Source organism: Ictalurus furcatus, chromosome 4, assembly GCF_023375685.1.
Source record: "Ictalurus furcatus strain D&B chromosome 4, Billie_1.0, whole genome shotgun sequence".
NCBI classification, from domain to species: Eukaryota; Metazoa; Chordata; class Actinopteri; order Siluriformes; family Ictaluridae; genus Ictalurus; species Ictalurus furcatus.
Window position 1 is genome coordinate 19,910,452 of NC_071258.1, and position 25,738 is coordinate 19,936,189.

At 39.4% G+C, this 25,738-nt stretch overlaps 1 protein-coding gene and 1 long non-coding RNA gene across 9 annotated transcripts; one reads left to right on the forward strand and one right to left on the reverse strand.

Moving 5' to 3' along the window:
* Positions 1 to 40: 40 nt before the first annotated feature.
* On the reverse strand, positions 41 to 16,825 carry bicra (BRD4 interacting chromatin remodeling complex associated protein). 5 transcript variants are annotated; one of them, XM_053623244.1, is made up of 15 exons: positions 16,572 to 16,825; positions 14,570 to 14,615; positions 14,442 to 14,487; positions 13,334 to 13,399; positions 11,065 to 13,089; positions 10,639 to 10,776; positions 7,215 to 7,838; positions 6,842 to 7,022; positions 6,656 to 6,753; positions 6,426 to 6,554; positions 6,262 to 6,311; positions 5,855 to 6,003; positions 5,582 to 5,676; positions 5,382 to 5,484; positions 41 to 2,976 (listed from the first exon to the last, which is right to left on the reverse strand). In XM_053623244.1, exons 2-15 carry the CDS (start codon positions 14,608 to 14,610, stop codon positions 1,307 to 1,309), a joined length of 5,415 nt encoding a protein of 1,804 aa, XP_053479219.1. In that variant the 5' UTR covers positions 14,611 to 14,615; positions 16,572 to 16,825; the 3' UTR covers positions 41 to 1,306. The 5 variants fall into 5 exon arrangements, with proteins under 5 accessions (XP_053479219.1, XP_053479217.1, XP_053479220.1 ...); XM_053623242.1 differs by having other exon boundaries at positions 10,591 to 10,776; XM_053623245.1 differs by lacking the exon at positions 13,334 to 13,399 and having other exon boundaries at positions 10,591 to 10,776.
* Positions 16,826 to 18,162: 1,337 nt separating this feature from the next.
* Positions 18,163 to 24,685, forward strand: LOC128606818 (uncharacterized). Of its 4 annotated transcripts, none has more exons than XR_008385751.1 (4): positions 18,163 to 19,083; positions 21,235 to 21,429; positions 21,723 to 21,824; positions 21,983 to 24,685. It is a non-coding gene; the product is annotated as an uncharacterized LOC128606818 (long non-coding RNA). The 4 variants fall into 4 exon arrangements; XR_008385753.1 differs by lacking the exon at positions 21,235 to 21,429 and having other exon boundaries at positions 18,175 to 19,083; positions 21,983 to 22,115; positions 22,766 to 24,685; XR_008385752.1 differs by lacking the exon at positions 21,235 to 21,429 and having other exon boundaries at positions 18,177 to 19,083; positions 21,983 to 22,115; positions 24,519 to 24,685.
* Positions 24,686 to 25,738: the final 1,053 nt, after the last annotated feature.

Here is a 25,738-nt window from a genome sequence, read left to right on the forward strand (position 1 = left end):
TTAATTTACAGTTTTACTAAATGTACAGTTTCCTTTTTTAAAAAAAAAAAAAAAAGTGTCATTATACACAATAAATACAATACAAAATTAATTTGTAGTACTATACTTCAAATTCTTACAGTTCTTTTTTTCTCCTTTAGTCTTCTTTTCCTCATAATTAAGCTGTGTTTGCATTTGAATTGTCCAGAGGGTTTTGAAGGAGTCTACATTATGTGTACATAAAATACATAAATAAATTAAGAGGATGTCTTTACGGCCACTTAAATGTCAGTGATAGAGTAACAGTTGTACATAATCACAATAGTGTGGATTCTTCTCTGCTTGATGATGAACACAGTGGATATGGTTCCTAGGACTGAGAACCATTAAAAAAAAATTGTTTCAAATATGGGTGATTACACCTGTGTAATCCTTGAGATATCACCTGATTGCTGTGTCTGTACCCAGCAGTAATCTATCCTGATTCAGCTAATCATAGTCAATAGGAGCAGTGGAAATTTAGAGCCAAGTTAAAAAAAAAAAGCAAAACAAAACCAGGACTCTTACAGAGGGTGGATTTTCAGGTAGAGAGTTGGGTAGCACTGGTGTTGCCCTCTATCAGGTCACTTAATTTTCTTGTAAAAACTGTAGAGGCATTTTTGAAGTTTGGAATCCAAAAAAATACACTGAGTCTACAGGTATTTGCTATATAATGTGCTTCAGATGATGGTATAATGTAAGGTCAAAAGCTCTGTTTAAAAAAAAATGTTCTGTTTTATGAATGGGTCTTTTTTAAATCACAATACTGACCACATGGGTTTTGCTAAAACCCAAATGAACAATTCTAAAAGGCAAGATTTTAGTGCTGGGTCAGCTTCTATATTATTGTAATTCATGAATTGGACCTCAATTTAAATTCAAAAAACAACATTAAAGAATAAAATCAAACCATAAAGGCAGAATTCTACAGTGGTAATGGTAATTAATCACGGGCCATACATAAATATGAAATTAAATGGACAGATTAAGAAACCTTCCTCACATTTTGTTATTACTAATGAAGAGTTAATGTCAGTATTTAAGTGAGCCCTGTTAAGAATGAACAAGAACTGTCCTGAAACTTCCCACAAAAAAATGTCATGGCATGTCAAAGTGCACTTCATGCTTTTGAAAGTACACCTAAAGGGCCTTACATTACACCTAGAGAAAAGTATTATTCAGTAGCCATCCATAGACAAGCAAGGCAAACACAGCTAAACAGAGTAAAATGATTTTCCTGCTTTGGCCTCACTCATGCCTTTCAGTATCTCTCGACTAAAAGGGGCTGTTATCTACTATGTGTCTGAGACACCAGATTTCCATTCTGTCCTCGGCCTCCTAACTGTGGGTGCTGTGAAATGGAGGATGAAGATGGAGAGGAAGCAGAAGAGACAGTGTGTCTATACAATGATGTTGATGAAGATGCTGTGCCCTGACGATGGTGGGTTTGGTGCTGGTTGGTTAAGTTTCCAGCATAGACTCTGTCCACGGCTCCACGGGTCGGTGGGCCCTGCTGCAGATTCAGTATGCTGTCTATAGCACACTGCAGATGTTCGTTCAGCGAGTTGTCCAGTGGAGGGCTACCACTTGAGAAGCTGGCATTGTCCATGTCTGGGGAATCAGACTTAGATCGTTTTGCAGGAAGTGATGAGTCTCTCGCCCAGGATGTTTCACCAAGAGATGGAGGGCCTGGTGCATGCTGGTCCATCCGAAATGTGCCCACTGCCCACTCACGGTTTTTACTCATCTGCCCCATGACCCTCCCCACGTGGTCCCCGGTATTACCATCCTCCTCATCCTCTTTATCAGAGGATTGCTGCTGCTGTTGATAGGCATTTTTAATTCCATGGTAGAATTCATGCTCTACAGATGCCAGACCCTGTGACCCTGGGTCAGTGTGAGTGTGAGGGGGCTTACAGACACCTTGCTGCTCCAACTTCACACTGGCAATAACAGTCCTTTCCACTGGAGGAGAGGATGCAGGTGCTGCTGGTGGAATGGGTCCCATGTTGCCCCCTCCTGGCACTCCCGGTCGGTGATGAGGGCTGATATTTTTGCGGTACGTCTTGCGTAGTGGGAGCCGGCAGGTGGTCAACTGAGGTGCTGAAGTGGAGGTAGGGTTCAGTTTGGCCCCAGACACCTCATAGTGTTCTAGAGTGCCATTTACTTGGGCTGAAGAGGTGCAGGAGGATAAGGATGAGGACAAGCCATGAGAGACTGAAGGAGGGGGGGCAGTTGAGGAAGTTGTAGTTCCAGACCCTGTGTGTGTGGTTGCTGCACTGAAAGTGATAGAGCATGTGGAATTACTGGACGAGGGTGAAGTCCTTTGAACTATGGACAGTTGGGTTACAGGTGGTCTTGTTTTAGAGGGTGGTTCAGGGACTTGTGGTAGTGGAGTGTGCTGTGGCTGCAAATGAACTGGGTCTAATGCAGTGTTGTGAACCACTTTGCTGAACCCTGCCTCTTGCTTAATCTTCAACTTCAAGCCAATTCGCTGGCGTGCCTCATAGGTCTTGATGGGAGGCTTGCTAGTCCGCTGAGGAAGTGCATCATCATCATCATCATCATCATCATCTGCAGAATGAATAGAAGATGAGGTGGGTCCAAAACAGCGCTCAGAGCTCAGCCCTGTGGCTTTTGCACAAGGCCGTACCACTGATGCAGGCATGGAGGTACAGCTAGTAGACCACGATACCAGCGCTCCGCCTCCTCCTTGTTTTATCACAAGTTTGGTAGGGGGAAAGGAAACAGGAACAGAGTTAGCAGTGGCAGCAACAGTCACTAAGGTAGAAGCAGGAGCTGGTATGCCAGCTAAATGGGCTGTTGCTACAGCAGATTTAACAGAGCTCAGTTCCACTGTTGCAGGCCCGGTTTTAATAGAGCTCAGTTCCACTGCTGCAGGTCCCACACCACTGTCTGCAACCCTGTTCACCATACACGAGCTGGCCACAAACTCCTCTGTAGAGAAATAGCAAGAACGCTGAATAAATAACACACTGGGTCTAAGGCTTTAATATTTGATCAAGACTATATTCTCTACGTTGCACTACATTCTAATTGTTACAGCAGGGATGTCCAACACCAGTTAGTGAATCTCAAAATTTAAGCTGTGGTCCATTCTGAAGCAATCACAACTGCCCTAATCTGAAGGCTACACTTTTAGAATGTACCTCAACTTTTCAAAGCCAAAGCTAGAAAACTAATGTAAACAGCAAAGAAGTATCCCTATTTTTTGACATGAAGACAGTAAGCACTGAACACTTTTACCAGTTTCATTTTATAATTGTAAAGCAGGCTAATTTATAAATGCAAGTAAAAAGAAAAAATCTCAAAGTATTGGAACAGCAAGGCCAATTCATTTTTTTGCTATATACTGATGACATTTAGGGTTTGAGATCAAAAGATAAATATTAGATGATAGATTAGAATTTCAGCTTTCATTTCCTGATATATACATCTAGATGTGTTAAACAACTTGGAACATGGCACCTTTGATAGCAGAGCACCCAACTTTAGGTGAGAAAAAGTATCGGATACTACATAACATTATATATATATATAAATGGTGCACTTATATAGCGCTTTTACCCAAAGCGCTTTACACTGTGTCTCATACACCCAGTCACATACACACACACCAGTGGTAGCAGAGCTGCCATGCCAGGCGCTAACTTGCCATCGGGAGCAACATGGGGTTCAGTGTCTTGCCCAAGGACACTTCGGCATGTGGGCCGGGAATCGAACCGCCAACCCTACGTGGAGACCCCGCTCTACCACCTGAGCCATATATATTATATATATATATATATATATATATATATATATACACACATACACACACACACACACATATATATATATATATATATATACACACACATATACATATATACACACATACACACCCCTTTCTTGTAATAACTGCATCAAGCTGTTGAACCACTGACATCACCAAATTGTTGCATTCTTCTTTTATGATGTTTTTCCAGGCTTATAGCACAGCTTCTTTTAATTGTTAATTGTTGTTTGTTTTGGGTGTGTCTCCCTTCAGTCTCCTCTTCAGGACGTGAAATGCTTCTCAATTGGGTTAAGATCTGGTGACTGACTTGGTCAGTCTAAAACCTTCCATGTTTCCCCCTGATGAAGTCCTTTGTTGTGTTGGTAGTGCTTTTTGGGTCATTGTGTTGCTGCATGATGAACTGGCAGACAGAATGTTTCTGTTGAATTCTGAATTTATTCTGCTGCTACCTTCATAATTTCCGTCATCAATAAAGATTAGTGAGCCCACTTTACAAGCAGCCATGCAAGCCCAAACCATGACACTCCCTCCACCATGCTTGACTCATGAGCTTGTATGTTTTGGATCATGAGCAGACCCATTCTTTCTCCACACTTTGTCCTTTCCATCACTTTGGTAGAGGTTAATCTTGGTTCCGAAACTTTTGTGGCTCATCTCTCTATTTCTTTGTGAATTCTAATCTGGCTTTCTGGTTCTAACTGCTGATGAGAGGTTTGCATCTTGTGGCATGGCTTCTACATTTTAAGCTCTCAAAGTCTTCTTTGAATGGTGGATTGTGATACCATCACCCCTGCCCTGTGGAAGTTGTTGATGATGTCACTGACTGCTGTTTTTGGATTTTTCTTCACAGCTCTCACAATGTTTCTGTCATGGACTGCTGCTGTTTTCCTGGCCAACCTGTTAGATATCTGGTTGTTAGAACACCAATGGTTTCTTTCTTTTTCAGGAAACTCCAAATTGTTGTATTGGCTATGCCCAATGCTTATGCAATGGCACTGATCTATGTTCCTTCTTTTCTCAGCTTCAAAATGGCTCACATTTCTCTAAAAGTCATCTCTCTGGTCTTCATGTTGGTTCATCCTTTTTACCAACAAATGCAGTATTCACAGATGAAACCAAGGGCTCAAAACAAGTGTAGACATTTAAAGCTATAAATTGTTTAAACAATCACTGTAACAGGGCACACCTGGGCAACAAGAAACACCTGTCAGTCACATGTTCCAATATGTTTGATCACTTGAGAAATGGGTAAGTTTAAACAGAAGGTACCATGTTTAAGTTGTTTAACATCCAGACATAAATATCAGGAAATGAAAGCTGAAATTCTGATCTCATATTCCTCTTTTGATCTCAAACCCAAATGTTTTCAAAAATAAAAGAACTGGCCTTGTCGTTCCAATACTTTTGAAGGGAAATGTACATCACAGCACTTACATGGAACATCAGTCGTATTTTGTTATTCCTTGTACTTACAATTTATTGTGTAAACAAAGTACTTTAATTTGACCTCTATTTAAAAGTAATTTTTCTCAAGACATAAGTCCAGAATTAAATTTGACTTTACCTGGCTTCTCCTTGGCAAGTATCCTGTCTTGGTTTAGGGCAATCTTTTCCTCCTGGATAAACATCCTATCAATCATTACCATCTCTGCAGACGGACCCAGCCTCTGCTCAAAACAACACAAGAAGCACCAACACAAGGTCAAGGATGAGAGAAGTTATGGGTGGGATGGGTAGAGTAGTAAGTCCTGCATGTGCTCATACCCTTGATTCTTCGAACAGCAGGTGACGATACTTATCCAGCATAGCTTGTGTGCGCTTCAGAAGTTGGTTAGAGACATTTTCAAACTCATCATCCACTGACGGGAGAGCCAAAAAGGAAATTTTACACAATCAGTAGTGAAGACACTAATGTACCCAAATCACATTCACACTTCAAACTGTTAAAATTACAAAATGTTGAGGCTGTATTAACGTACTTGTTTAAATAACCTGATATTTCATATGCTCTGTCATATACAGGCGTAAGCGCTTTACCTTTGCGGTAGTCTTGAGGGGAGGGAGCCATGCCCTGGTACACGTGGTAGGGCAACAGCCGGCAGAGTGTGTCCTCAAAAGAGTGGAAAGGTGAGCTGTAGTCTGGATGCAGTACAGAAGCCTGAAGCTTCCTCAGCTGTTCTAATATCCTACACACACACACACACACACACACACACACACACACACACACACACACACACACACACACACACCCCTTTAGTACATAGTGTAGACAAACCTATGACCTTATTGTATTGGATGAACCAATACAGTACTTCTGAGGCAGAAACACTGGATTATATTACTGGATCAAATTTGCGTTTCTGAACTAATGTTAAAAAATGGATAATGCATGTCTAGTTCAATTCTTGTACAAAATAAAAAGCCACACAAATGGTGCGTACCGTGCTTCTTTGCTTGGCTCCACACTTAAAGGCCTTTTTAAAGCTGAAGTCTGTGGAAGGTCATAGAAAACTTAAAACATGCAGTACATTATTAATAAATGCATCCACATGCCACAGTGTAGTGAGGTATATCACAGTAAGCAATATGTGTATACAACACTTGCCTGGGTTTGAACAGTAGCTGATGGCTGTAGGGTAGTCATCTGTGAAAGTCCACTGTTCAGAACCTGAATCTGTAACCCTGCTTTACCTAATGTCAGCCCTCCAACTGCACTTATAACCCCAGGCTTTGCCTGCAGATAATGCAACATTGGGTTAAAAATTTAATTATTTAAATATACATAAAGAAAACCTAAATCAGTAAATAGTTGAATAGGTTGCTAGTGATTCAGACCTGAACAGACTGAGAAAGATTTAGAGGGGGTTTTCCTTGATTAACTGTTATTCCACTTGGCCCTGAAGTTCCAGGAAATACCTGGGTGTCATTTGAATCTGGAGTATAGACAACACAGGTATAAAAAAAGAGAATTCTATGAGCAATGTTAAATAACCTCACAGAGTACCAAAAGAGAGGGCTCACTTGAAACCGAGGACTTGATGAACACAGACTTCTGTTGCAACAGAGATGTGACAGATGCACTGACTGTGCTGCTGGCTGAGGTGTTCACCAGTTGGGTTGTAGGCTGGTCAGGCAGTTTGCTAAACTGACTGCCCTGAGGCTGAAGTTGTTGTTTTGCCTGAAGTAGTATGTTTTGCTGTACCTATAATAATAAACACAGATAAAGATTGGCTTGAACACAGGCTCTGTACTGTAATACATTTCTAGAAAACAAAGATTCCTTCAAGCACCCCTGAGTAACATGTTTCCCCCACTACGAGTGTAGCTGTCATATATAAACTTCAAAATGTTGTGAAATTTCTGTAGGCTGCATTAAGATTTCACAAAAGCTTGCCTGGTTGAGCTTCTCCAGTAGCTGCTTCTGTTGCGGTGAAGGCTGGGTGATGGATGACATTGTCTGTAGTTGAGCATTAATCAGCTGTAAGTGGTGCTGCTGTTCGGCAGTCAGGCCTGGTATCTGCTGTTTCAACACTGCCCCAGCCGTGGCACACACTGTGGGTGTCACAAAATGAAACTGTGATGAAGGAGCCTGGGGAGGCTTTGGGGAGCCGGAAGAGGTGGGCAGCTGTTCGTGCTGGAGGACCACAGGCTGAGGAAGAACCTGTGGAATCTGTACTTGAATTGGCTGAGGCTGTGTCTGCTGCTGTGGAGCTTGGGCAACTGGCTGAGATGGTTGTGGAGAACCACCTATCGAATTGTGTATTATAAAAAGTGGCGGTATAGAGGAAGGTGTGCATGCCCGAGAAGGTGCCTGGGATTGAGATGATGGTTGTGCCTGGGGCTGAGAGGGAGGTCGGGACTGTGGAGGGTGAGGGGACTGGATCTGAATAAGGGGAGAAGCCTGGGATGGCTGCGGGCTGTCTGATAGAGTCGGCGTCACACTGTGAGTGGCCACAGACTGAGAAGGTGAGGCGCTTTGGATCTTTAAAGCTTGCTGCTGATGTGCTGATGATGAAACCTGGAGGTTAGGAAATGAGAGGGCAAGAAGATATTAATGAATTATTTTGTACTTAAAAGAAACTTGTATCTAAACTGATAAACACTGAAATTCATATTCAAAATCATGGCAGCATTAAATAAGCAGCAAAGTAGGATGGCAAGGAGATATACAAGAGATTTGTTTTGAATTATTACAATGAAAAACAAAAATTCCTTATCTTTACAGAGACCATACAAAGTGTGCAACATTTCTAACAGACATGGTTTGTTTACTATATTTCACGTAGTAAGTGAAATATACTTCAAAGTAATACAAAAATCTGTGCATAGAATCAAAGCAGTACAAAATGTGTGCAGCAATGTCATAGTTTAATAAGACTAGTTAAGCTAGATGTGTTTAAATTTGGCTTGTTAAGATTAATGATAAGGAAATATCTATGAGAATACAGTTTTGATGAGGTAGAGAGAAAGAATTTAAATCCACATATTTTCAAGTATCTTGTGATTTAATTTAAAAGTCCTTATCAAATTCCTCTTTTACTTTATATTGCTACATTCATTTCATGTTAATAACAAAATACATTATATTATTGAAAAAAAGAATAAACAAAAAATATTTGTTATAGCCTCTCTCTTTTCCAAGACACATTCAAGTTGACTAATCAATTATTTGTCGATTAATTTATATGAATAATCAACTATTAAAATATTTGTTTTGTGCAGTACTCCTCCAAAGACATTCACTCATCGTCAGTAGCCACTTTATCCTGGTCAGAAGGATGCGGTGGATCTGAAGCCTATCACTGGATGCATACACAATGAATAGGTTGTCAGTTACTATGAAACATACATTCTCACCAGCATGTTTTTAGGAGGTCGAAAGGGGCATTAATTCTGCCCTGAGGTAACCCACATGGGTACAGGGAGAACATGCAAAACTCCATGCAGACAGTAACTTGAACCAGGTACTCTGGTACCACCCTTATTTCAAGACATTTTCCCAAAATTATATACACCACAAAAATGGCCATTAATTCCAAGTTTCATCAACTATCCCTGCTAATAGTTTCTTAGCTGACTAGCTATTTAGGACACTTTTATGAGAAGTTGCAGAGAAGCTCCTAGTGCATATTACATTATTTTTATGGGAATTAAAAACACTACACCACTACATCCTTAAAATTATAGACACAAGGACATTTGGACAAGTAAAACATCACATTACTGAAGAACAACACCAACACATCATGCTGTCATTACCTCACATAGCACAGAATCTAATGAATAGTGGACCATGAAAATTAGCAGGGAAGGAAGGAAAAGCAATAAATTAACAAAATTATAATGCAGACCAGAATCAGACTGGCACAGCAACTGAAAGGAGAACGCAATGCTAAGAGGAAAGGCATGGCAGAATGTGAGGTCCAGCAAAAAAGTGTGTGCACGTGCGTGCGCGGAGAGGGAGCAGTTTCACTGGATTACAAGGTGTTCCAATAGAGCTGAACAGTCAGGTTTTGGAAGTAAAATGCCCCCCAAAAATTCCATAGCTAATCTGATTATTAGCAATAACATGTAAACTGGTTAAGAATGACTGAGATTGTTAAATTATAATTGATGCTCCTGTAGAATTCATTGGCCAGTCTAGTTTCAACATTATTTTTTTATAAAATATATATTTAATTTAGAAGTGCTAGTGAGGCACTTAAAGTGAGGCCAATTAATTAGAGATACTGATGCTGTAACCATGGAAATGGTAACTACAGCATGTATTGGTGTCTCTCACGTTCTCTCTCTAAAACACGTGCTATAGACAGGATATGTGCTTGATTAGTATGGAATGCCATTTTAGTCAAAACTAACTAAATAAATATGCCTTTGATTTAAAAAATAAAATAAAATACAGCAATACATATATAAATGTGTCTACTCTTTTACAATTACATTGTTACACTTCAGTTCCTTCTTTCTATTTTATAACGCCCCCCCCCCAAAAAAAAAAGATAAAAAATATTACATTTATTTCATAATGAGAATTTTATTTCAAAACACCACAATAATTTAATTCTGTTGTAATCTGTCATTCAGCTCAAATGGGGCTGAAGCTATTCAATGAATGGCTAATTCTTTGCTGTCAATTATTTGGAGAGAGGGTAGCAGCCTAGCACTATTGAATTCACACTCTCCACTTATGCCAGTTATGCTGTTACACTGAATCTGAATGCTGTTACAAAATCTCTGAGACTGAGCTGGTTTAGTGTTTCCCCAGTCCATAAACCAGCATAAATATTCTTAATTCCTCATATATGCCAGGCTAAAACAACAAAAAATGAAGAATAATGACACTAGAACAAGATATGATACAATGTGTTACTTGTCCACAAAACTACAATATATACTGTATTTATGAAACACTCGCATATTTACAAAAACACTACCTTTGGATAAAATACAGTTTATTCAAGTCATTTGCCATGCTTAATGTGATCCATAGTTTATGCCTTTGTAAGTCAATAGTACAGTCTTATACTCCTATGTTTCAAAAATATTTTTTTGCTTTGAAAAAATTGTCATAAGGTGATTCAAAACATAGCTGTTTGATTTTGTTTTAATGCACCAAACTATATTTTAAGATGTCTACAAAGAAAATGAATAGGAAATTTACTTCCTGAACCAAGGCCGTTGAAAAAAATGGTCAGTCACTGTTCAGCTCTATATGCAGCAGTGCCAGCAACAAGTGGGTGGGGCTTAGTGCAGAGCACAAGCTCATCTACCTTGTTAACCAATGCTGCCATGTCAGCAGGGCCAAGGGTAGGACTCACATTCTCCCCTGGGCGAGTTTCAGTTAATGGGCCATCATGGGCTGTAGGGGCGGAACCAGAGCTGCCACCGCTGACGATAACAGATGCAGGTACACCCACAGAGGCAGGTGGCTCTTTCCCTGCTTGGTGATGCTGATCCTGACATGAGCACATTTATCAGGTCAGGAAGGGAGAAGTAAAACAGTAATCCAAACTAGGGAACGTTCAGCAGGGCTCTACATTGAAAAAAGTTTCAATTATACCAGACCTACATAAATCTCAGTAGATCTGCATGTCTGCATGGATGCTACATTGTGCATTAAATCTGACTAGGGGACATGGCTCTGGTATCAAGTCTATAATGGTTTTACTGCTACAGATAGTTTGTTAGATAATACACATATTTTAAATACAACAAACAGAAAATATCATCAAGAGCACACCAACCTGCTGCAGGAACATCTGCACAGGCTCCTGGCTAAGGATAATGCTGGAGCTTGGAGGAGTGAACAACACCTTTCCTGGACTATGCTGGACCTGGGAGGCCAAGCCAACTGTGCTCACCGAGGTTGTAGATGTAGTTAATGTAGAAGATGGAGATGTAGAGGAGGGAATCAACATAGTGGCTGAAACTGAAGGACCTGTCTGGACAGTAAGGATAGAGGGTTGGGGATGGGTTTGGGATGCTTGCTCAGTGGAGGTAGCCAGTTCAGTTATGCTCTCACTTGGTTGGCACTGGGGAATGGCTGCTACTCCAGTGCTGCTGTTTCCAGTAACACCACCAGCCTGCTGCTGAAGGGTTGGCTGCAAACTGACAGCTGGGCTGAGGCCCTCTATTGACAAGGAACTCTGTATAGGCATGCCTTGTATAACAGTTTGAACATGTCCTGTAACTGAATGAGCTTGATTCTGTGACTGGGCTAGAGAAACAGGCATCTGGAACAGTGTGGGGTGGCCCATCTGACCTGGTTGAAGCTGTATGGGTCCAGAAAGAATGTGGGCAGCACCAGGATGACCTTGAGGGGCCAATACCTGCCCTAGATTTATATTTTGATTTGTTGCCAAGATTTGATTGGCGGCGATAATTTGTCCACCTGGCCCGGAACTGGTAATAATATGTCCGCCAGTTTGCTGGGCCAGGATTTGACCTCCAGTCTGAAGCTGGGGCAAGAGGAATTGATGATTCTGCCCTTGTAAGACAGCCTGGGAAGGAATGACAATGCTACCCTGCTGATTTAGCAAGTGAACACTAAGAGGCTTGCCTGATGTAGGATTGCTATGTTGCTTAAACAGGGCTTGGGAGAATTGTGTCCCCTGTGTGGTGGTCTGTGTACTCAGAACTACATTTGAACTTGGCTTGCCAGTGAGGAAGGCTACATTCTGAGCTGTAGATGCTGGGACTTGCTGCACCCCAAGAGCTTTATTGGCATCATTTTGCAATGTATGTGAGGCTGGCATTTGCGGCTGTTGTTTGAATGATTTGGGTTGGATGCTGCTCCCTTGGGGAGGTTTAGGCTGTATTGGAGTTGGTGTCCGCTGGATGATGACATTCTGCATGACTTGGTTTTGAGTCTGAGACTGAGTTCCTGTATTTAAAGGACCACGAGCAAATCCCAGTATACCACTTGGTGCAGCCATTGTGGTACCACTGCTGTTGGTGTTAGTGCTGCTGACACAAATAGCTGGGCCATTCAATGATGGAGACCCTAGAGTGGCCTTGCCTCCCTGAATCAACAGTCCCCCTCCAGAGCTAAGCACAGAACCTCCAAGACCGGCCTGGGCCCCAGCACTTGTGGTATCAAGTCCAGGCTGGTGCAGAGGATAGCCGCCCATGGTTTTGGTCAGGATGTGTTGCCCTGATGGATTGATAGTCATTACAGTGGATTGACCCACAACCTGAATCTGTCCAATGCCCAGATGTCCAGACTGGCTTCCATTAGGTAGAGTCTGAAGGCTTGAAATGGGTTGAAGGGTCACATTTCCAAGTCCAACTTGCTGCATAAATGGCTGGACATTGATGGCTTTGTTCATGACCTGGGGCTGAAGCTGCATCCCTTGATGTGCCAGAACTGAGCCAAGCATGTCGGTGGTTGCACTGGAAGGTGTGGTAGGGGTGCCCTGGCCAGGAAAGATTTGTGTAGTTCCTGCAATGCCCACCCCTGGCATACTAGCATCAGGCAGCGGTTGGACCACCTGTGTCAGACTAGTTAGCCCAAATGAGCTGAGGTCAAGCTCACCCTCTGCTTCTTGAAGGCTCTGCTCTGTGATATTGGCTTCTGCCAGACTCTGCTGCAGAATATCACAAGGTTCATGATTTGACCCAACACCATTGCCTTCATTATCTCCTTCTTCCGGCGAGGCCCCAAGGATGTCATCGTCTTCTAGAAAGTCCAAATCAACACTGACCCGGGGAAGCCCAGATGGCTCACTCGTCGACAGCTGAGATGGTGGCTGGATTTCAGGAACATGCTCCTAGAAGAGACAGAAAAAGCTATTTTTTTACATGCAAACACTAGATCATGTTGTTAAGGGAAAAGCAAACAAAAGGTTTGAATGGCTACGAGATGGTATGCCTCCAGTGGCCTAGTTATACCTATCGATTCACCACTGATGACTGCTGGCATGTTTGAATCTGATCTGATGGGTGGGGCTGGAGAAGGCATGATACGTAAAAGAACAGACAGAGAAGGTGGGAAAAAGAGGGGAATATACTTACCCCAGTACTGGAGAAGAACGAGCTGGACGGGTCACTTGAGCCATCCAAAAGGTCATCAGTGTCCAGCTACAGACAAGCATACCCAGAACAGGACAGACCACCACACGACAGACAAGGGCACAAAGGGACAGGTAGAAAATGCAGAAAGACAAAGAAGCCAAAGTGGAAAAGCAAAGGAGAAGCATAGTGAGGACAGTGTCCAGACCCACCAAAGCACCAAATGTACAACCATAAGTTAGCAACAAGACAGTTGGGAAAGGAAGGGTAAACAGGATGCAAATGATAGGAAACATTAGATTAGTATGTCAATATTGTGAATTAATAGAAGAGAAAATATAAGGGTGAAATTCTATGCAATCTTATTCTAAAGAAGATAAAGAAACAGAAACAATCACCTGGAGAGGAGCTGAAGTAGAAGGGAAAATTTAGGCTAATGTGTTGCACACATTTTATTGAGAGTTTGTGTGATAGTTGAAAGCTACTTTTTTGAAAGCTGTGTTTTATGGTGTTTTCACAACAATTAACCCATTTGCTTAATCAGAGCATTACTGATACGTTTGGTTTCAATTTGGTTTAATTCCACAGTACATTATTAAATTAACTTAATGAATCAAAAAGCAAAAAAACATTGGATGAGACATGTGTGAGAAGATGGGACTGAAAATGTTGACGACCAATTAATCAGAAATACAGCAATGGGTAAAGGTAGACAAACAAGTGCATGTAGAAACTGCTGATTATAATTATGATTATTAATATAATTTATAATAGGGTCATATTATAAATAACTACTATAATTATAAGTCCCTACTTTTAAACATTTTGGGTATCAGAATTAGCATTTATTCTTTTTTGTTCAACCATAAATACACAGCATGTTTGGTTCATTTCCTTCAATTCAGGGTTGAATCAATCACTCACAGCAATTGAACTGTGCTAGAGTTTGCATGGGAGCTGCTGAGAGCACCTTGTTAACCGCACGAGGATCAAGTGCACCAGGGTTTGATTTAAACTTTAAGATTAAATGGTACATATGTGAAAGTACCCTTAATTGTCCAGTTTTGTAATGTCACCTGGTTAACTAGTACTGTTATAGATTAGTACTCACCTGTGTTTCTGATCCATGAAGAAAGTCATTGAGAGCTTGTGGGTCACTGTAAATCAAGGACAACCACTCAAATTCAATTCAAATTCCATTCAGAAGGTGGTATATTATATTAAGAAGTGTACACTTACCAAATTACATCTAGCAAGCACCTGCCATCTTCATCATCCATGTCAACTAAAAAAAAATAAACAAATAACCATATATATAATTATAAACAACAGCACACACACACACACACATATATATATATATATATATATATATATATATATATATATATATACACACACACACACACACACACACACACACACACAACTGTGCAAAATTCTTAGACACCCTTTTTTTTTTTTAGTACAAACTTTGTTATAGAGTTGTACTTTATTACTTCTACATTATCGAGTCAGTACAAAAAATATGTCCGATTTCCAAACATTACTTTTCCAGCACAAAATTAAATGTTACACAAAAATATGTTTGTATGTCAGTAAAGAAAGCAGCATATTATGTAAGACACCACTTTTCAGGCAAAAAAACATAACGAAGGCTGCCGGGATTTGCTGCAAAAATAAGAAGCGAATGCAAAAGTCAAAGTCTCCAGAAGAACTGTGACTGGTCCTGCAAGATGCACAATAAAACTTACAGCTCATTTCCTTATAAAACTGCACCAACTGTACCTGAAACTACTACTAATTTTTTTTAAGCAAGGGTCATCACACCAAATATCGACTTTGTTTCATTTTTCTGTTTACTGCTCTTTACAGTACTTTTTTTTTATGTATATATTTTTTAAATGCTATTTGCATTTCTTTGCATGTGCCTAAGACTATTGCACAGTACTATATATATCATTATAGTAAGAACATAATAAAAATCAAAGGTTGTGCTTGATGTATTGTATATACATATTCTTTGTGTATTTCCAAAAATATAAAGACACTATACCTTGGTTAAAACAACAACTACAACTCTTCTAGCGCTACTAAGCCTGCCTACACAAAACTCAAAACTATGTTGAAAGTAACATTTCCGCAAGGAAAGCAATTGTCGTCTTTTAGGAACACATTCTGTCAAATTCATATCAATAATAATAATAATAATAATAATAATAGTCATGCAGTCTGATGGTAAAAAGTCAAATGCAACTAAAGCTAAATTTCTCGTGCAGACTAACGGACGGGCGGGCGGGGGGTTGTTCCACAATCGTTCAAAACAAACGAGAAATATCCCACTCTTATACACAGGAAAAACAACCACACGGTGAGTGTAAATAAACTGAGTCACCCTAACAAACTAATTTAATAATGGTAACTGCAGCAACCTGTTTCAGTCCCAACCACTTATGAGATCTTTAAATGCAATCGATCAAAACTACAAAAAGAAGATGAGGTAGGCGGGGACCCGACCTTGCTAGTTCAAGAATAACGTGCAGACAGCAGCCTATCAGACCGGTTATATTCAACGGAGACCACAGTTGTGATCCCTTTCACTCATAAAAGAGCATCCCACATAGAGGAAAGAGCAAAGCAATACATGAATGGAGACTCTGGACCTCTAGGATACGGCGGTTGTACTTAGCTTTGCACAACTACAACTTGTCCAAAATACCTATTGGTACAGTCCAATTCCTTCCGTTTGTGGCCATTTAAAGGGCTTGCTAATCTCTTCAATCGTGTATTTCCATACTTGCTAAAAAGCCGCACAGATCGTTTTCTGTAATTTCACTTAGCTGAACCTAGCTAGCTGACTAGCAGTAAATTTGCGTTAACTGCTTTAGGCGCAGTACAAATAATCCTTAAAATAACTGAATATCATTACAAGGTATATGTTATACACCACCGTTCCACAAAAACACTGTGTGTATCTTGTGTTTAGCTATCAATATAAACAACTGCGTAGCCTAGTATCTTTATCCTTGCTAAATATGAGTTTATGTTGGAATAGTCTTGGACCAGAGGGTATGCTTGGGAATTCGCTGTAAAATTAATCTATTCGCCTACTCATGCAGGAATTCATCTCTATGAACATGGTAGAGGTGAAGTTTGTGACTCACGTGCAGACTGCAAACATTGCAGCTTTACAGTAATTATTCAGATTTATTGAGAAATTGCTATATTGTAACAAACTCACCCGAGATGATAGAGGTACAAGCAGCGCGGGGTCTCCAGAACAGCCCTGCACGGGCTCCGCCTCAGGACCCAATCACAGAGCCCAGAAACAGGAAAAGGCGCCCAGCGCATTTGCCTGATTGATAAACTTGTGAGTGACTTTAGTAATGATGAATCATTCTATCTTCATACCGGTGTTCCCAACTTTGGCTTCCTAGCTGGAGTGAGATTTAGGAATCAAATGACCTTTTTTGCTGTGCGGAAATGAGAATTAGGGGGTAAAATGTGCGTAACGTCATACAGCACTATTTTCCGTTTGACTGTTTCTATTTCTTCTTCAAAGGCCCTTGTCATTGCTCTCAGTACTTTTCATGAAAGTCCCCATGAAATCAAAATTGAAATTTTGTGGATTTAAGTATGAATATGTTAGCCTTAAGGTTATCTTTAAGCTAGCATGCTCCAAAACAATGACAAAATTCACATTTAGAAGATTGTGAGATATACATTCATAGGTGCCGATTTATGTCCCCCCCCGCCCCCCTCCCAAATATATATATATATATATATATATATATATATATATATATATATATATATATATATATATATATATATATATATATATATAATGTGAAACATTTTAACAGACTCAACAAATAACTCATCTTGCTCCAGATCTTAAGTTAAATGGAGCCTAGACACAAGAAATTTGTGAAAAACATATTGACAGCTTCTGTAGGCTGTAAGAAACATATTATGCACACTAAGCATGGTCACTTGCGATTGGAGTTAGAAACAAACTTAAGCAAAAAGCTCTCCATAAAAAAGCTCTCCATAAGCAAATGATAACTTAAAACAGTTAACATTCTCACTTAACAATTATTTAAAATCCAGCCAATAATTTGTCTTGTTCCAGAACTTCAGTTACAGAAACAGAGCTATAGACACAATAAATTCACATGAAACATATTGACAGCTTCTATAGGCTATAAGAAACATATTATACACACTAAGTGTGCTCACTTACAATATGCATGGCAGATATTGCGACCCACGAGATCCACCAATCAGAGAGGTGCCCGAATTTCAATAGATTTTTTTAATTGGTTACAATTAACGGAGACTCTCTCGTGTTTTTCGGGATCGGGATGGTGCCTATGTATACATTCAAAATGTACAGTTTCTCTCTACCACCAGTATGGATCTTGGCCTTTATTAAACCCAAAATAGACATTGAAAATTGGGCTTTTTAGTCCGTCTGATTTGGTCCAAATTTAACCCAAGATGGATGTCTGTTTTGGACCACATATAGCCTTAATACAGCCATAAAAATAAGATCACATTGCAGCAAGTGGGGAATTATATCTCAGTAAAAGCGTGTGGTATGTTGTGTACATTACACCCAAATTAGTCTTTTTGAACATAATCACTGCTGTTCAAAAACTTTAATACATTTATATAAATATAAATGTTTAAAATATGTCATACAAATAACTTGACGTTACTGCTATTTAATGAAATTTATCTATAAAAATGTATTTTCCCGCTGCTTCCTGAATCACGAAATCATGACTGACACACGCACACACACGATACGAATTTGAAGTGACAGCAGTACAGAACACCAGAGAGGCTTGTTGCGACTGAGGGGAAGAGCTGGGGTAATGAAAAAAGGCGGGCGGTTAGATTGAAACCGAGAGTGACAGAGACACACTGGGTATTTTATTTGGAATTAATTTGATTAATTCCCAAGTTACAGCCTGTTTAGCATGAAATTCCCTCTTTTTGTTTCACTGGTGGATCCAGGGGTGGAGCCATAGGGGCACTGAAATCTGATTGGCCCCTGAAGTGGCCCTGTCCTGTCACTCATAGCTGATCTGCGTCAGAGCACTCCGGGAGTCTCCTGCATATTGACAGCAGCTCCCTGACGCCCGCAAATTATATACACTATTCTGGAAATCGATTTTTTTTTTAGATTGAGCGAGAAAGACCAGAAAATGATGATTTATGATAGACGGGCTCCGGAGAAACCTAGAGAGCGAGTGACAGAGCGCGTATCCTGATTGGTGTTTTATTTCTGCTACCTAGACCAATCTGTTTTCTCTGTGGGCGGGCTTTACAGTCGACCTCTCACAGTTCAGTGTACCAAAAAAGAAAATACAAACGTACGTCACCCCAGAATAGACTAAAGTGTACCCCTCCCTGATAGGAGTCAAAAATAATGACAGTTTTGCTCGCTGAAGTGACTTTTCGATTTAGGTTGGTAGTGTGTGCAGTTAGGTGGGCGCTGGTGAGATGAGATTTCCGTGGGCAAGGGGGAACCTTCTTGGGGAGTGCTGGTGGTTGGGTAAATTGAGGGTTTAGGGGGGTGGCGGATTGGCTCATGATGGGGTGCAGCTTGGGGGGTGCTGGTGGTTGATGAGATGGGGTTTTTGTTGGGTTTGCGGTGGTGGTGGAGCTACATCCCTGAATTGAGTTTTTGCAGGGTAGAATGTCTGCTACCTCATCTCACAATGTCCACTTAAGCTTCAATGGTAAGTATCTATTCAACACTTTAACTAATGCCTCAAAGGACGTTAGTGTTGCTGTCACTTAACTTCTCGTTGTCTACTGGCATAAAGTTGGCTTGACGTTGGATGTTCGGTATTCGCAGATATGCGGAAATTAAGGGACCGTGTCTAAAGTTACATACGACATTGGTATACACGTTTCTAACTTCAATAGCATTTGAAGAGAATGACTTACAGTCATAAAACTAACTGTATAGTATTCATCTAAGTCGCAGCTATAAAGCACACCTTTTATATTTTTGATATTTATTAAAATAAACTATTAAATAATATGTAAACAATTACCATGTATTTCACTACTGAATGGATTCATACACAAAATATACTACAATTTAAAGCGCAATAGCATTTGAAGGGAATGACTTACAGTCACAAAACCAACTGTAAAGTGTTCATGTAGGTGTCAGCTATAAAACACACCTTTTAGATTTTTAAAAAATATTTAACCCTACAATGCATGAACCAAAAAACTTACACGAATGCATAAAGGGGGGTCAAAATGACCCATATTAGAATTAATTGTTTTCTTCACACAAAAAAATCCTATTAATGAAATAATTAAAAGTACTGATGATACACAAATGTTTTAATATTTCAAAGATGTTTATTTGTTTTCTGCATTTTATGTCTGTCAGCTGGCCACCAGATAACTGCCTTGTCGACTCAACGGACATTTTTGAAAACTGTATGGGGAATTGTGTGGAGAGTGAGAGTGATTGAGTGAAAGAAAAACTAATTGATTACTGAGCAATTTGATAAGTTTATTATTATCTTTTTTCTGATTGAATGTCACCACTGCAGGTGGTTCCATGTGGCATTCAATTCAATTCAATTTTATTTGTAAAGCGCTTTTTAAAATGGTCATTGTCTCAAAGCAGCTTTACGGAAATATATAAACACGGGATACAGATTTTAAATGTGTGAATTTATCCCAATTGAGCAAGCCTTTCCATGTCAGAGAAGCAGTTCAACAGGGCTCAAAAAGTTGACTGGAAATGCTGTAAATAATGTTGAATTCCTTTGGCTCCCATCCACAATCTGTCAAAACATGTACATAAATAAATTAAACTGTACACAGTTCCCCATGTACAGTTTTCAAAAACTTGTGCTCAGTTACCAGATATATCAGTTTGTGTAGTTTTTTGGTTTGTGCATTGTAGGGTTAAATAACAAAAATCTAAAAGGTGTACTTTATCGCTGACACCTACAAGAACACTTTACAGTTGGTTTTGTGACTGTAAGTCATTCTCTTCAAATGCTATTGAGCTTTAAATTATGGTTAATTTTGTGTATGAGCCCATTCTGTAATGAAATTCATATACAATTTACATATGATTTAATAGCTTAATTTATTAAATATCAAAAATCTAAAAGTTGTTCATTATAGGTGACACCTAGATGACCACTTTACAGTTGGTTGTGTGACTGTACGTCATTCCCTTCAAATACTATTGAGCCTTAAATTATGGTATATTTTGTGTATGAGCCCATTCGGTAATGAAATACATGGCAAATTTTACATATGATTTAATAGTTTATTCTGTTAAATTAAAAAAATCTAAAAGGTGCGTGTCATACCTAACATCTAGTCGAACACTTTACAGTTGGTTTTGTGACTGTACGTCATTCCCTTCAAATGCTATTGAAGTTATAACTGTTATATGTAACTTTTAGATGGTCCCTTTATTTCTGCATATCTACGAATATCGAACATCTAACGTCAAGCCAACTTTATGCCAGTTCTTTGTCTAATGTTAGGAAGCTAGTTAGCTAAAACAACACTCTAGTTAGTTTATTAGTTAGTTACTGAGGCTAAGCAATGTTGGATGGTAGCTAGCTAGCTAGCTAATTAGTTAGGTTTCACACCTTAGGTCATAGTTGCACATTTCAGGGAAGTAAAATATAGCGGCTGACACATTAAAACCTATAATGTTTGGTCATGACAATACAGCCACAGTCATTAATTGTTGTAAATAAAACTAATTCTGTGTCCCATATGAGTGGCAGCTGGGAAGTGCACAGAGAATTCAACATGGAGTTCTGACTGGAATGGAATGCAGCAAAGCACTATTGTTAATTAACAATTGTTAATTGTCATACTACAATGATTGGCAGAGGTAGAAAACATGAAGATAAAGGATGAAAAAGGCATTCTGTGGTTTCTGAACAAAAAGAAGCCCAGGTTGCCTGTCACTGACAATGACAGCAGTCAGTGTGAGAAGAGGGAGAGAATGAGGGAGGGTCAAGTGCAGCTCCCAGCCCTTTTCACCAGATTAGCAAAATTTTGGCACAGCAAGATAAGGACAACAGGTGAATAATAACTGTATATTCTGTATGTGACACTCAGGTTTACAGTTTAAAACACTGATGGGTGAGATATGAAAAGACTCTTTCTTGTCATTAATTATTGTCCCCTATAGTGATGAGGTTTAATGGCTGTTATGCTGTGCAGTGCATTTTCATGTTTTCAATATATGGTTCAAATGTTCAGGCTTTTCTTCAAATATTTCACCCATGAATAGTTGTAAACCATTTTGTGTGAAAATACACATGGATTTTTATAACATTTATTTGGGTTTCTGCTGCAAACTTGGATGGTGCAGGTTCAGATGAAGACAGCCAGAGTGTTAGTGAAGGGGGTCATGATCCACCATCTTCAGAACCAGAGTCACCAAGCAGTTCTTCTGGCCCAGTAGGACCTGATGGTATGCTACTGTTTTCATACTGCAATTGTAATGAATACAATCAAAATCGTAGACTCTTGGATCAACAATTGGATAGTTACTGCATGTCTTGATGACAGTGGGTTCATGAAAGTCTAAAGCCAGTCACCCTGGTGTTTTTTTCATTTGCTTCTTTCTAGACATTTCCCAGTGAAGAGCAGTTGGTTCTGTCCAGACATCAAAGAAGTATTCTGCTCCCCTAGGACAAGCTTTGACTGTAAAAGTTTACTCCAAATCCAGAAAGGGCTTGAACTTTAAGGAACATTTAAGAAGGTATACTGTGTCAAAATGCTAGAGCCAGCAGGAAAGAGATAAAATGTATGTAAAATTTATTAAGTCAATAATTAGACATGATTTTTAAGTCAGTAATTAGATTTACATTATACTTGGCCCCTCTCTGTAAAGTGTGGCCGCACCAAGGCCCCTGCTTCTAAAAAAATACTAGATCTGACAGTGTTTTGTTTTCATGGATTGAAATCCCTCAAGGATCTGTGGTGGAGTGGTGTGTAGGTCTTTTAATGTTATCTGGCTTTTGCTACTCAAGATATGCTTAGAGAAAATTTTTGAGTGTTTTTATTGTACATATAATAACATGACCCTGGACAAGGGGTCGGGAACCTTTTTTCACCAAAGAGCCATTTTTTCATTTTTGGTTAATGCATTTTTTTCAAAAGAGCAATTGCAAACATTGCAAATTTTACAATTAATAAAAACACGTTTAATCAATAGCATTTCAATAACAATAACTTTATTCAGGTCCATAGATACCATAAAAACATACAAATTGTTCCATAAAAACAAACAAATATGCAACAAACAGTAGGTAACATGTTGCAATGTGGAATTAATTATGCAGGGCTTTCACTTTGATGTTGAGTTTCCACCTGAGCAGCATAAAACATATTCTGTGTGTGTGTCTGTAGACTCATCCAGGGCAAGAGGAAAAGAATCTGCCGAAGTTATATCCTGGCTGTTTTCCCTCTGTCTCACATGCCATCATGTCATGCACTGTTTGGGCTGACAGGGGCACGTATTATATTTTCTGCATGACTTTCTGCTTGTTCGGGAAATCCGCAAACAGTTCAGTTGCCGTACTCGACATGCATGACTTTACATATCCTCCGTCAGTAAAAGTTTTCCTTGTCTTATAATCTCCAATGAGCCAGCAACACTTGCAGCATCCAGGCTTCCAGTTGCCCTTGTCCGGATTGCCGTTTATGTTGGAGCTTCGTGCACGCCTTCTTTCGGCTTTTGCCCACCGGGTACTTTGCTGCAAAAGCAAAATGTCTCTTAACCCTCTTACCTCTAAGTTCCCACAGTATTATGTCCCACAACCCTATATTCCCCATAGAAACAGCACGCCAACCCTGAGTTCCTGGACCAAAATTGGCCCCAAAATCAACATTTTAATTTTAACAGTTTTAGGCCTTGAAATAACTGATAATAATTTATTTGTGTAATATTACTTTGAAAATGAAGCAATTCAGTGTTTTTACTAAACTCAGAGCACAATTCTTAACTAGAGAAATTACGAAAAATGCTCGCTAAAATCCTTATACTCCTTTAGAAGTACCATACGAGCATCAGCGTGGTCAATGCTTTGAATAAATTCAAGTAAATAATAAATAAATAAATAAATGCATTTTAGCGCCAAAAGTCAACTTTCTGGTGATAATCAGACCAGCAGGTAGTGTTTTCACGAATGCACAGAAATGGTCACATTATGACTCCAAACCCCTGCAGTGTCAGTCGCACTGGTTGATGCTGAAGATGAAGACGAATCAGGGTCTGAATCAGGAGAGTTTGCGTCACTATCAGTTTCGGTTTCGGTTTCAACATCGCCTGAACTTTCACTGCTGTCACTATCTAGAATCCTTGCTCTCGCCTGTGTAACTGTGTATGTTTTCTTTTTTTCACTGTTTTAGATGTACCTGTGTTCACTGTAGGTGTAAATTTAGCTGGAACACGATTAGCTTTTCGCTTTGGCATTTTTAGTTAACTTCTACTATTACACCAATATTCACGCTTGGATCATCTTCATCGTAATGACGGCGTAATAACATAATCACGTCGTGACGTCATGACATCATCAACCTTCCAGGTCAAAAAATAATAATTAAATAAGTAAGGAATCATAGCAGAGTAATGCCGGTATACCGGCCTTACGGGGATAACATTTACACTGTAAAGCCGCTATATCAGCCTTACGGGGATTTGGCATAGACGACCAAGCCAGTATATCGTCCTTACGGGAACAGATCAAAGACGGGCAAGCCGGTTTTTCGGCCATACGGGGTAAGAGGGTTAACAGTTCCTTTTTTTTAAATGAGGCAATACATTCTGTGCAAATCAGACACAGCAGAGCACCAGAGCTTTCAATAAAAGCACATGTTTCCGTCCAATCACTTTGAAATTTTCTATGCTCCTCTGAATTCTTTCTTTTCACCATCTCCACAAACTAGCTAGGTAGTTGCTTGAATCTGAGTGCGAGAGATTATCATAGAAACATAAGTGGTTTGCCATTAATTGGTGTCGTGTCACATGCACAAAGTACTGCATACTGTATGTGCACTGGCTCGAACAACTTGAAATATATTGCTGTAAACTGACTTTTCATTAACTTCTGAAGGCTGCACAACAAAGGAATTGTAATTCACTTTGCATTTTTTTTTGCAGGAAACTGATCTCTGGTGATGTGTCTAAGTTTTTAACAAACATATGTTAGTGAAGGGTGAGACACCTGGCAAGCCACATGATTTTTGTCAAAGAGCCACAGGTTCCCGACCACCGCCCTGGACGGTCTGGCAGCTATCTGACATGTGTCAATAAATGTTTTATTGGTACTTTTGACAATTGTCATATTTTTTGAGTACTTTTTAATAGGGCTGCAACTAACAATTATTTTCCTAATCGATTAGTTGGCCAATTATTTTTTTCGATTAATCGGATGGGACGGGGCTTTTTTTGTTTATTGAAAATTAAATCCACAAACAGAGTGTTACAAATATAAACTTCAGACTAAAACTTTACACAACTGTTTGTCCAAAACAGAAAAGAATCCAATACACACACACACCTACACACCAGAATATATATTATTAATCTAGGTAGTTTAAATGGGTGCTTTTTGTGTATCCATAAACATAATGCATAAATATATATATATATATATATATATATATATATATATATATATATATATATATATATATATATATATATATAGTATTTATGCATTCATTATGTCTATGGATGCACAAAAAAGCACCTAATTAAACTACAGTCCTGAATGAATAATAAAAACTTTCACTGCACCTTGTGGTTTCTATTACTCAGTGCCTTTAGGAATATTATTTTACTTGTGTTTACTGTTGATCATAATGTTTTAATTAGACATTACAGATCTTACGCTACACTCTGTATCAGCACATCTACACTGCGCGTGATCAGCAACATGGCCTCGTTACTAACACACCACTTCCGTTATAATAAATGACAAAATTTACACTGCAAGCGCACAAATACAGCATATAATGACAATAAACTTCAATTAAACTAAATCTTTTAAGCAGCTTGCACCAGTTTCCCCTGCCACTTACACACAGTGGAGCATTTTGGATATAAACATAAGTTTGTCCTTGTGCATCAGTTTGATTTCCACGGTGTCTAAAATGCACCCCTGCCTTAGAGGACTTGGAGGTTACGCACTTTCTTCCTCAGTCACGTGATGATTTCGCCTCCGTCTGATGGTGACTGAGGTCATGTTGGGAATAAAAGGTAATGCTGACAGAAAGTAAACTGAAGAAAGTCATTATCGGTGACTCTGGGTGTTGGCTAATGCTAGCATGCGTATGACGTCATGTGCCGTCGTGGCTTATACTTCCGGTTAGTTAAAA

What these genes read in the sequence shown, in the direction of transcription:
- bicra (XM_053623242.1), bottom strand. Translation starts at nt 14,610, where the DNA reads ATGGATGATGAAGATGGCAGGTGCTTGCTAGATGTAATTTG. An exon ending in TGCTTGCTAGATGTAATTTG is followed by an intron (nt 14,488 to 14,569) that starts GTAAGTGTACAC and finishes CTTGATTTACAG; the next exon opens with TGACCCACAAGCTCTCAATG. An exon ending in ATCTTTCTCAGTCTGTTCAG is followed by an intron (nt 6,555 to 6,655) that starts GTCTGAATCACT and finishes CATTATCTGCAG; the next exon opens with GCAAAGCCTGGGGTTATAAG.